Below are 12672 nucleotides of genomic sequence, written 5' to 3' on the forward strand. Positions count from 1 at the left end.
TCTCTTCTATATTAAAATACCTAAATGTGGAAAGCAAAACTGTAAAACTTATAGAAAAAAATATAGGCATATGCTTTTAAGATGTTGGCATTGGAAGTATAGCTTAAGAGACCCAAAAAGCACAGATTGCTAAAGAAAAGATGCATAAATCTGACTATCAAATTTTAAAAACCCCGAAGCTTTGCTTTGTAAAAAGAAGTTCTTAAAAAAGTGAAAAGACAGCTATAGTATAGAAGATATTTACAACAAACATTTAGCCAGTAATTAGTAACTCATAAAAGATTCCTCCAAATCAATAAGACAGAGACAATCTGTTAGAAAAATGGACACATGACAGGCCACTAACAGATGAGGAGCCTGAGGTTTAAAAGACACTTGAAAAGCTGTCTGGTTTCCTGCTGTTTTTGCTTACCAGTCATATTGGCAGTAGGTAAAAAGTGCCAGTTAGACATATTGACAAATGTCCGGAGCTATGGGAATTCATATATTGCTGGCAGGAGTTAAAATTTGAAATAAGCATTTTGTTTCTTTTTTTTTTTTAATTTTATTTTTATTTTTTTTCGAGATGGAGTCTTGATGTGTCACCCAGGCTGGAGTGCAGTGGCCCAATCTCAGCTCACTGCAATCTCCGCCTCCTGCGTTCAAGCAGTTCTCCTGCCTCAGCCTCCCGAGTAGCTGTCATGACAGGCACGTGCCACCACACCCAGCTCATTTTTAGGCATTTTGGAAAGCAGTTTAGTAGAGTTTGAGCTACTCTTTGATCCAGGAATTTCACTCTAAATATGTATCATAGACCAAACTTGCCCATACCTATAAAAAGGTGTGTTTACAATTGGTCAGAGTAACATGTTTACAATGCAAAAAGTTTTATTTGTTTGAAACAGAGGGCCGGTGGTGGTTCTGTGGGTCTCGGCCCCTTTCTGTCAGTTGTCAGAGCTGGGTTAGCTCCATGAGTTGGTGAAAGCGGTATCCAGCCAGGTGCAAGGGAGACAAGGCAGGATTTTGCCCCTGTCATGTCCCACTGATGAGCAGGCTAGAGGTCCCCTGTAGAAGGGTGACTCTTGAATATTAAGAGGATGGTGTTCCTCACTGAGCATCTTCTGGAGCCTGATGACCACTAAGGAGTGTATCCGAGTCACCTGCACAAAATCTGTTACCGGAGGCAGTGCTGGCGTGTCCGTACAGGTCCGCAGCAACTTCGACTCTGGCTTCCTCAGAAGAAAGAATTGGACTGAGGGGCATAAGGCAGAAGGAGAAACTGAGGCAAGTTTCAAAGGAGGATGGAAAGCCTATTAAAGAGCTTTAGAATAGTAAGGAAAGGAAAGAAGGAAAGTACAACTTGGAAGAGGGCCAAGCAGGCGACTTGAAAATCAAGTAAACAGTGACCTAGATGCCCATCAGCGTGAATGGATAAATCAGTATAGTTGTAGGTAGAGTATGCATAGACATACATTCATAAAACAGAATGATATTAAATCAGTGAAAATTAATAAACTAGAGCTGTAGATAGCAACATGAATTTTGCTTTTGTTTGTTTTTTGAGACAGAGTCTTGCTCTGTCTCCCAGGCTGCAGTGCAGTGGCGTGATCTCAGCTCACTGCAACCTCTGCCTCCTGGTTATATATATATATTCTAATATATATATATTCTAATATATATATATTAGAATTTTTATATATATACATTAGGAATCATATATTATTAGGGGTCCATGCAAATGAAGTAAAAATATAAAGAAATAATGGAAACTATGAACCAAATCTGCAAAGCATTTATTGAGGCAAGGACGTGGATATAGATGGAAAGGAAACCCAGACATCTTCATCCCTTTTTTCTTACACTGGGCAATAGGTGTTGTCTAGGTATGTTAGGTTATCGTTTTACATTTTCATGTCTGAAATGATTTTCATTTTAAAAAATGACAGTACAGCTCACAGATTTCAAGCAAAGTGAAGTTTAAAACGAATGCATTAAGTCTAATCAGTTACTACAGAACATGATCTAAAAATACATGCTCCTCATGTTGCGGGTGAGAATGGAAATGAGGAGTAGATGGTACTCTTGCCAGGGAAGCCAGGTGTCTCAGCAGATCTGGAATCTTTTCGTGGCAGGTGGATCTAATTTATGCAATGCTTGGGTTAAGACAGCTCAGGCAGGCAGCCTTGCAGTTAAACCTGAACCTGTGTGCGATTTTAGCGATCACCACATGGTGGCAGCCTATCCAAGAAAATTCAAGGGCAGTATTTTGCATTTTGAGAGCCCAGAAATTTTGATTTGGAAGCTCAGTGGAAGAGGAAAATAAACCTTGCCCTGCACTGAACAGCTGTGGTGAAAAGAGAAGATACCTTCCTTGGCAATTGAATGTTTTCACAGCTGTCACAGATGCTTTTGCTAGTTGTATCTGTATTTTTGAAAAACAAAGACATTTTTCAAAGTACTTTTTTTATTACGGGAGTAAATCACCTTGTCTCTGTACTTTAGGATGAATCTCATCTGAACTTTGAAAATGATTAAGTGGCTTGACTTTCTGGAGAATCTAGTCATTGGGTAACATTCTTATTTTCATAGGTACCAGAAGGTTCTCTTTCATAGTTGATGTTGCACACACATTTTTTCCCCGAGTCTTTGGTATTTATAGTGGCACCATTGCAAACGTTAGAGGCTGTCAACTTTCATTCTTATTATTGCGTCATCTTTGTAGCCAAAAACATAGGAAGAAATGTTCATGGCTCCGCCCCATACTTGTTCCCTTCTACCTGGTCTACCTACCTATGACAGGCTCCTGTCCCACCACAAATGACAGCCTGTGTCTTTCATGCTGGCAGCTATTCTTTCACTAGCCACTTACCTCCCTGCAACCCCTATGCCTCCCTGTGTCTGCCTGATGTTTGAATTGTCAGTGTTCCTGTATTGTATTTTTTGGTTTTTGAGACGGAGTTTTGCTCTTGTTACCCAGTCCGGAGTGCAATGGTGCAGTCTTGGCTCACCACAACCTCTGCCATCCAGGTTCAAGTGATTTTCTTGCCTCAGCCTCCCTAGTAGCTGGGATTACAGGCATGCGCCACCACACCTAGCTAATATTTTGTGTTTTTAGTAGAGATGGCGTTTCTCCAAGTTGGTCAGGTTGGTCTTGAACTCTCGACCTCAGGTGATCTGCCCACCTCGGTCTCCCAAAGTGTTGGGAGTACAGGTGTGAGCCACCATACCTGGCCTCCTGTGTTGTGTTTTTACAAGAATGTATGGGGCAGAAAACTCTTGCCATTCATTTTCTTAGTAGGAATTCTAGCCTTCCTTGGAGCCATGGTAATGTGGAGATATGGCAATACGTGGATTGCACCACTCAATGGCCGTCTGGAAGCCACGGTGGTACAAAAAGCCACCTAGGCATGAGTTAGTGTCCTGGGGCACTCAATAGGGACATGCTCTGTCCACACCTGGCATACCCTTGGAAAAGCTTCACTGTGAAAACACTGGGAATAAAAATGCTAACAATAGATAGGGATTTTTTTCCCCTTGAGACAGAGGCTCCCATGCTGGAGTACAGTGGTGTGATCTTGGCTCACTAGACCTCTGCCTCATGGTTTCAAGTGATTCTCATGGCTCAGCCACCTGAGTAGCTGGGATTACAGGCCAGCACTGCCACCCCCGACTAATTTTTATATTTTTAGTAGAGATGGGGTTTCACTATTTGGCCAGACTGGTCTCAAACTCCTGACCTCAAGTGTTCCATCCACGTGGCCGTCTCAACGTGCTGGAATTATAGGCATGGGTACCTGGCCCAGATGGGGATTTTTGTTGTCCAGTTGAATCAACCAAGAATAAAAGTGCATTTTAAGATGATAGTCTATTTAACTTCTCCTTCTTGGCAATGATGAAAGAGTTGAGGAAAGAAGAGAACAAGCTTAGGATTATGGCTACTTAGTAAAAGGACATTATCTTTGACAAGCGTTTCCGCTGTGCTTATTTGGACCTGACATGGAACAAGACCCCTGTCCCCACAACACCTTACCCGCTGTGGAACATCTGGCTGGGGATTTCCAAAGCCGAGGGTGAAAGGTTGGGCCTTGGGTGTGACTGTGTAACACGAGAGTTCTGTCCACCATCTGTAGCCACAGGCACTCTTACCAGTGTGGGCTGACCTTCCAGTTACCAGGCAGCCTGCCGCAGCCACCAGAAACTGCCCTTCAGGCTTTTGAGTTGGGCACAACATTTGTGTTCTCAGTAAGTAGTAAGTAGACCGTGACCTTTAGGGACACACAGCTCTGGGCTCGAGCCTTAGCTGTGGCTGCTCTGAGCCTGTTGTGTAGAATGGCAATCATATACTCCCTACTTTCTGGGGCAGTTGTGAGAATGAAATTAAATGCTAATGTGGGCCAGGTGCAGTGGCTCATGCCTGTAATCCCAGCACTTTGGGAGACTGAGGTGGGCAGATTGCTTGAGCCCCTGAGTTTGAGATCAGCCTGTCAACATGGTGAAACCCCATCTCTACAAAAAGCATAAAAAGTAGCCAGGTATGGTGGCTGTAGTCCCAGATACTTTGGAGTCTGAGGTAGGAGGATCACCTGAACCTGGGGACGTTGAGGTTGCAGTGAGCTGAGATAGTGCCACTGCACTCCAGCCTGGGCGACAGAGCAATGGGGGGGAAATATATATATACACACACACACATACACAAATATATATATAATATATATTTTTAATATATATATTTAATATATATTATATATATATTTAGAGAGAGAGAGATCTAGATGTATACACACACCAGTGTGGGTCAATGAGGCAAATCACTCAAATTGTAAGTAGATTAACTAGTAAAGTAGTGTGACCCGGGGTCCCTCACTGGAAGCCTGGTATACATGCTTCCATTGTGTAGGTGGGGGAAGGACAAAGTGTCTCCAGCTGTTTGTCTGTGAGGTCTCCCAGCAGAATATTGGCCAAGGGAGCGAAACCGAAAGCAAGATTACCATGAGACAATGTCCCAGAGAGAGGAGGGACTGACCAGAGCGGGGACCCAGCTTAAGCCAGTCAGGCTCATCTTCCAATCCTTAGTAGATTATTATTATGACCTTTAATGACATAACAGCATCCTTTTCTCCAAAGCTGTGGACCTCTTCCTTCCCATGCTTCATGTTACTCGGAAGTCACTCTCCTTCCGAACATGTCTGCTGGAGGTCCCTGATGGACCAGTTATTACTTTCAGGCTCTATGGTTTTAACAAATAGTTACATCGAATTAGTTACAAATAGAAATCGATCCTTTCTCTGTCCCTCTGTCTAATTGGAAGGATAGTCTGTGGACACTGATTTACGTGTAACATCTCCATGGAGCCTGAGCATGAAGAGTTGAGCTTCTTGGGGGTCCATAGAAACCAGAATAGACTTTGGTATTTGGTAGCTTTGTAACCTATGCCCATTGGGGTGTGTAGTTGAAAACAGAACAAATTTCCTGCTCTGATTCTGAGCATCTTTTCCAGGTTTGGAGATGCGTTGAGCATTTCCTTGGAGACCCTAGAGTTGGGGAGGGAAAGAACACCTGGGCACTTGTCCAAATTAGCCATATGCTTTGGAGTGTCACGTGTCAGGTAGCCCAGGCACTGGAGCTAGTGTTTTTGGGCAGGGTTAGGGAACCCCGCTCTTTCCTCCACCCAAATGCAGGCCCCCACACCCAGCATGCTGGGCCCTGCAGGGGAATGACACTGTTGGCTTCACTCTCAGGAATGAGCCTAGGTTTGGAGATAACCTCTTTCTGATCCCGATTATTTGATCCTGGTGCCAAAACCAGCTGAGGTGGGCAGAGTTTTGCATTGGTGTTCACAAGGTGGAGTGGTGCCCCACACAGAGAGAGAGGTGGGCAGGCACGCTGGGGCCCTGCTCCCTTCAGTCTCCTCTGAACCTGTGGTCAGAGCACAGCTGGACAATGCTGAAATGGTCTCTAGCTGGGAGATGAGGTAAACCCCAGCTGCATGCAGAAGAAATAACCTAGAAATCAGAGAACCATTTTATTTTATTTTTCTCAGAGGATCTCATTTCTCCCTCTCCTCCTGAGTACAGAGACCCTCAAAACTGGTACTCACAGAAGGAAAAAATATAGGTCTTTCACCTTTGAAGGATCAAAGTGTCTAGGTTTTTTATTTTTTGAGCAAAGCTGACTATCACAAAGTCCTTTTCAGTTTAAATTTAGTGCACAGCATGGCTCATGAAAGGCTTTTAAAAGTGAATTGGAGAATTCTAAATGTACTCACATGTGAAAGGATGACTTCTTGAAAAAAGAATCATATCTGCTCCAAACGGGAGAAGGGAGGAACTCTAGCTTTTAAACGGCACTAGATTAGTGAGTTATGTGACAATTCTTTTAACAGGATGGAATGCATTTAAAGCAATAATGTGCTGCAGTGACAGCCATGACAGCCAACATGAATTGACAGAATGGCCACTCCGAACCAGGCCCTGTCTTGTACTCCTGTTATCTCAGCCATCTGCACACTCATCCTGTTAGGCAGGACTGTCATCCTCCTCATATGACACATTAGGAAACTTAGGCTCCGAGGGGAGACTTTGCAAAGATCATGTGATTAAAAAATGGTAGAGGTGACACAACAGCCTGTGTTTTTAACACGGTCCCATGTCAGCTTTTATTCCAGATCATCACATAAAGTCTAATCTCTTTTTTCTTTATATTTCTTTTTTTTTTAACCTGCTGTGAAAATTTGGGACTAAGAAATAAAGTCTAATCTCTAATCTTGAAAACCAGAAAGCACCAGCCACCTCAGATGAGAGAGACCAAGACCTGAGACCTTTGACTTGTGTTGGATTCACTCTTATTTTATTCCGATGTTTGTAATCCCTGAGCCACACTTGTTAAGAGAATTGAGCTGAAGTAGACCGAATGCTGTCCCCTCTCTGAGGCCTGGGGCTCATCACCAGCTGTCTGGGCTCTCTTTTCAGAGGAGATGGTGAGCACTTTCAGAGAGGGCAGGGGTGGACACACAAGACAGCCTCAGTGAGGCGAGTTCAGCCCCTCCCCTGCCTGCTGCAGGTGAGATGGAGAAAAAAGCACTGGACCTTCCTGGACATCACAGCCTCGTGCTCAGCGAGTGGCTGAGGTCATAGCCCAGGTCATCAATAGTGTGGAATTAAGTGCACTGAATAATGTTAGACCCTGAGCTTTCTTTGACAGATTTAGGGGGTCAGCTCCCCACTTTCACCTCTGGCTTCTATCTGATCATTGCTCTGCTTATTAATACCAGGGAAGAAGATGATTAGAACCTTTTGGAAAGCCAAAAAAAATCAGGCCGTTATACATAGCAGTGTTGAGGGAAGGATTTGTGAGATGATACATTCAAACTATGGGCATGAGATCAAGAAGGGGCCATATAATTAACAGACTGACTGGTCTTAGGTGGTTCAGAATTTAAGCTGAGAAACTGAAATTGAGAAGAAATGTATTGTTGTTATACCAAATATGTGAGTAAAAATGTAATTAAAGCACCATCTATCTCCACTTTTCCCTACATTACCTTCGTTTTACGATGCCCTTTCTGTATCTTATAGGCAAAACATTCTGATAGATTCTGAATGTGGACTATATTTTCTCGTGGATATAATAGTATAAATGGTGTTAGGGTCATGGGATTGCAAAGCCGGTTTAACAAACAGCAGTGGAATCACATTGACCTCCTTTCCGATTTTTCTGTGGGAAACTTCATCTGGGCTTTAACACGCTTCTCAGCTGTGGGGTAAGTTTCAGCCTCCATGATGCCTCTGTTGCTCTGCAGTCACCTGTGGTCAACCACAAATTAGTCTTTGTGGTCATCAGGGGCCAGATGGGGAAATGAGGTGTGTACACTGCACAAGAGAGCCTACCTCAGTTCTGGAAGAAGGGCTGCAGGCTTGTGTCCTGCAGAGAACAGGCTGGAAGCATCACCTTCAGCCCACTGGCAGCAGCTTATCTCCCATTTCCTTTTCTGCACTATCCACAGAGCTTGGCTTCCTTTTTCGCCCGTACTGCAATGCAGATTTTTTTTTTGTGAGACAGAATGTCACTCTGTTGCCCAGGCTGGAGTGCAATGGAGTGATCTCAGCTCACTGCAACCTCCGCCTCCTTGGTTCAAGCAATTCTCCTGCCTCAGCTTCCCTCTTGAGAGTAGCTGGGACTACAGGCATGTGCTACCACACCCAATTTTTTTTGTGTTTTTATTAGAGACCGGTTTCACTGTGTTAGCCATGATTGTCTCAATCAATCTCCTGACCTCAAATGATCCGGCCGCCTCAGCCTCCCAAAGTACTGGGATTACAGGCATGAACCACCACACCGGGACAATGCGAATGCTTTTCAAGGCTGTGGAATTTTGAATCTTTTAATGGGAATGTCTTAAACATAACCTGTAACAATAAAGCACCTTGTCACTGTGTGGAGATTTCCTTTTCATGGCTTTTGCATATATGCCTCGTCTCACCCAAAAACCCTGAAAACTGGATATCATGCTCACCAGAGAGCCTTGACCCTGATTGTCGCTGATAAGGAGCAGTGTCTGGACTTGAACGCAGGTCACAGGACTCCACCCATGGTGCTCTCCCTGCTGTGCCTCAATTCCTCGCTTTTCAGAGCAGGCAACTGAGGCCTGGAGAGTTCTCAAAGGAAATGGAATGCAGAAATCTGTTAATGTGCAACGTGAGGCTTAGAATTGAAAAGCATAAAATGTCAGGAAATGCAAAGCAGAATTTCCCCCAGCAATGGCAATTCGCATGAATGTGAACACGCTGTGTGTATTAAAGTTTGTGGTTGACGTATGAGCATAAATCCTCAGGCCTGTTCCTCTATGACCTGGCTTGCCTGGTGTTGCTCTGGGAACTGTAACTTGAGCATTTCCCTGTTTTTATACGGAAGGAACCAAAATAAGGTATTTTGCTTCTAAGTCTTTGTCATGTGAAGGAAACTCCTCGTTGCCACCCCCCATCTACACACATATTCTCTCTCTTGGCGCCACTTTTGGATTTTGTTTTTTCCTGAAGTATACGGAAGGGAGTTACTTTTGATGAGTCACTAAAGTATATCCATCCCCAGAATGGTGTTGCATTTTTTTCCTTTTACCACCTGTCACGACTGTTGTAAGCGTGAAGCTGGCTTCCAGAGGAATTGTCTTTTCTAGCATTTTGCTCACAACTAAATATCTTTGATATTTTCTTCTCATATGTTGAGCAGGAAATAAGTTGAATGATGAAGTAAGACATGAACTTAGAAACATTTAGAAAAAGGAAGGTCATTTATTATCCTTCAGGGGAAAAATTTGGTAGATAAATGCTGTAATCCTAACTCCCAAATGTCCGTTTGGCTTGTAGTCATTTTGATTTATGAAATAACCATAAGAAACATCTTAAAATTTTAAAAGCCAATAATCTGTTCTACTAATCACAGAGGAGAGTAGAAATAGAAGATATACACCCAGTTCCTGAAAGGAAAAACCTTCTCCCAGGATGAGATCACTGGGTGGACGTGATGTGGGGAAAATACCTTCTGCTGCGGTTGTCATCCCCTTATCTTGCCAAAGTATGACAAGATTTGAATGAAGATGGTTTGATGTTCTTAGTTACACTATTATTACTATTGAGGCAGAGTTTCGCTCTTGTTGCCCAAGCCAAAGTGCAATGGTGACATCTCAGCTTATTGCAATCTCTGCCTCCCGGGTTCAAGCGCTTCTCCTGCCTTAGCCTCCCGAGTAGCTGGGGTTATAGGCATGTGCCACCACATCTCACTAATTGTGTATTTTTAGTAGAGATGGGGTTTCTTTGTTATACTGTTTTAACATTCCTATTTAATGCATGCTTAATACTGCAGGGAAAGGTGGATACTGAGTCATAGATACAAAGCAATAATTTTTTTTTTTTGAGGAGGAGTCTGGCTCTTGTTGCCTAGGCTGGAGTGCAGTGGTGTGATCTCGGCTCACTGCAACCTCTGCCTCCTGGGTTCAAGCGATTCTCCTGCCTCAGCCTCCCTCGTAGCTAGGATTACAGGCGTGTACCACCACATCTGGCTATATAAAGCAGTAATCTTATGATCAATGTTCATTTAATTTCAAATACAAAGTTAGATGTTCAGAGGTAAAAAAATTAATGAATAAACAGGGCATCTGCTCATGAAACATTCTGCCTGAATGAAATCTCCCTTTGCAGGCAGCACACTCTATAGTAATGGCAGGACTGTATCAGGCATGGTTCCTAATGCACATTTCTACAGCGGAGTCACCATTAATTCCTAATTGCCAAAAGTGTATATTTTTGCTTTTATTTTGCTTGACCGCTGCTGTCATATAAACCTGTTGTCCACACCCTTTTCCCTTGGCCTGAATGAAAAAGCCCCTTCCTGACCTTCCTAGCTCCAGGAGATGTTGATCTCCACCATCTGTTCCTTACCTCTAACCATTTAAGATTAGTGCTCCCCAAGGATGTTCACTAACCTGCTTTCCTTCCTGTTCTGCCAGTTTCCCTTGGGGCATCCACACTTCTGGTTCTAACCATCACCTAAATTCTATGTGTCCCGACCCACATCCCCAAGCTCCCAGGCCATTCTCAGCTTAGACCTGGGCACCCAGCTTCCTGCAGATGCCTCCTCCAGGAGGTCTCCATACCTTGCTTTTCCTCCTACCCCCTCTAAGGCATTTTCAAGCCGGCTTCCAGAGGAATCTTCCTAAAACACATCTGACTGTGGGAGCCACACACTGTGGCCCAACCTGACAGCTTCTTATCTACAGTAAGAAAAAATGCACACATTTTGACATCTGATAAGAGTGACAATTTTCTTAGAAAAGTGACATCTGCCCTTTATAGAAATGTTGTCACAAGGCAGTTTAGGAGTCCCCTTGCTACCTAAGGTTTTTCATGGACACGCCCTGTCTGATCATAAATCATTGTGTGCCAGGCACAGTGGCTCACATCTGTCATTCTAGCACTTTGGAAGGCCAAGGCAGGCAGATCACTTGAGCCTAGGAATTTAAGACAGCCTGGGCAACATGATGAAACCCTGTCTCTACAAAAAATATTTAAAAAATGAACTGGGCATGGTGGAACACATCTGTACTCCCAGCTCCTTGGGAGGCTGAGGTGGGAGGATCGCTAGAGCCCAGGAGTCAAGGCTGCAGTGAGCTGACATCATGCCACTGCACTGCAGCCTAGGCGACAGAGTTGAGACCCTGTCTCCAAAAATAAATAGATAAAGCCTCGTGAAGAATCTGCCCATAATGTGACCCATAAAGCCACTTACCTGGGCACACATAAACTACAGTGTGTCCCAGTTTGTTGAAAGTGAAAATCAAGCAAGGGACCACCTCGGTGTGGAGAGCCCCTCCCTGCCCTCCAGACCAAACTGTGTTCTCTGTGTCTGACCACAGTGCGCCACACTCAGGCACTAGTTGAGAATGCCAGTGTCTTTTTTTTTCTAAAAAGAATGAAATTTTGCTCTTGCGCTGGAGTGCAATGGTGCAATCTTGGCTCACTGCAACCTCCGCCTCTCAGGTTCAAGTGATTCTCCAGCCTCAGCCTCCCGAGTAGCTGGGATTACAGGCATACGCCACCCTGCCCGGCTAATTTTTTGTATTTTTAGTAGAGACGGGGTTTCTCCATGTTGGTCAAGCTGGTCTCAAACTCCTGACCTCAGGTGATCCGCCCGCCTCAGCCTCTCCAAGTGTTGGGATTACAGGCGTGAGCCACCATGCCTGGCCCCAATGTCTTTAGTTATTGTAATTTCAGAAGCACATCCTTGCTGGACAAATCACCTACCTGTTAATTTTTGTTTGTTTGTTTGTTGTTTTGTTTTGTTTTGTTTTGTTTTTGAGATGGAGTTTTGCTCTTGTTACCCAGGCTGGAGTGCAATAGTGCAATCTCGGCTCACCTCAACCTCCGCCTCCTGGGTTCAGGCAATTCTCCTGCCTCAGCCTCCTGAGTAGCTGGGATTACAGGCACATGCCACCATGCCCAGCTAATTTTTTGTATTTTTAGTAGAGACGGGGTTTCACCATGTTGACCAGGATGGTCTCGATCTCTTGACCTCATGATCCACCCGCCTCGGCCTCCCAAAGTGCTGGGATTACAGGCTTGAGCCACCGCAATGTTGATCATTTTGAACATTGTTTTCTTTCTTTTTTTTGAACTTGATTTTCTGAAGTGTGCTGGGAATGTTTAAAGGACATAGAAACAGTTTTCATAGGTCTCAAGTGATCTAAAGAAAGTGATGTTTCTTTAGAAAATATCTTTTTTTTACCTATTCTGGATTTTAAGTGTATATACAGATCTCATATGTGAGATTCTCATGTGATATGAACTGTTTCAAAGCACATTGATAGCAGGAGATACATACTGTTTTCTAGTTAAGAGGACAGGGCTGTATTTCGTTTTAAAAATTTTAATGCATTTTATTTGCTAAATACAAAATTATGATATTCCATATAACTTTCCAAATCCCGTCTGTCCTCCGTTCCCACATCTCTTTATCTTCAGATGCTTGTCCCTCTAGCTTAAATATTAATGACTTCAAGAAAATTTATCTTCAGTTATCTAAACTACTGCACCCCCACACGCTCCCCGTTAAGTTTCTGCATATCTGCGTCTTACTATTGTTTTAACATTCGGTTCTCTGCCTGGGGAGTTGGGGTGGTTGCTTTAAGCTGCTCCGCTCAAG

The 12672-nt window shown here is 43.8% G+C and overlaps 1 protein-coding gene across 17 annotated transcripts in view; it reads left to right on the forward strand.

Annotated features, from left to right (window-relative positions):
• MTHFD1L (methylenetetrahydrofolate dehydrogenase (NADP+ dependent) 1 like) overlaps nucleotides 1-12672 on the forward strand; it is a 233277-nt gene that overhangs the window by 25496 nt on the left and 195109 nt on the right. The window contains exon 8 of one of the 17 annotated variants that reach the window (XM_054254521.2): nucleotides 566-1514. The exons of the other annotated variants lie outside the window; for them this stretch is intronic. Coding sequence (XP_054110496.1) covers nucleotides 566-577 — 12 coding nt within the window. The 3' untranslated portion in view covers nucleotides 578-1514. Of the gene's footprint in view, nucleotides 1-565; nucleotides 1515-12672 lie in introns of those variants that run through there. 17 annotated transcript variants of the gene reach the window in all.

The sequence above is a fragment of the Callithrix jacchus genome, chromosome 4 (genome assembly GCF_049354715.1).
Source record: "Callithrix jacchus isolate 240 chromosome 4, calJac240_pri, whole genome shotgun sequence".
Classification (NCBI taxonomy): Eukaryota; Metazoa; Chordata; class Mammalia; order Primates; family Cebidae; genus Callithrix; species Callithrix jacchus.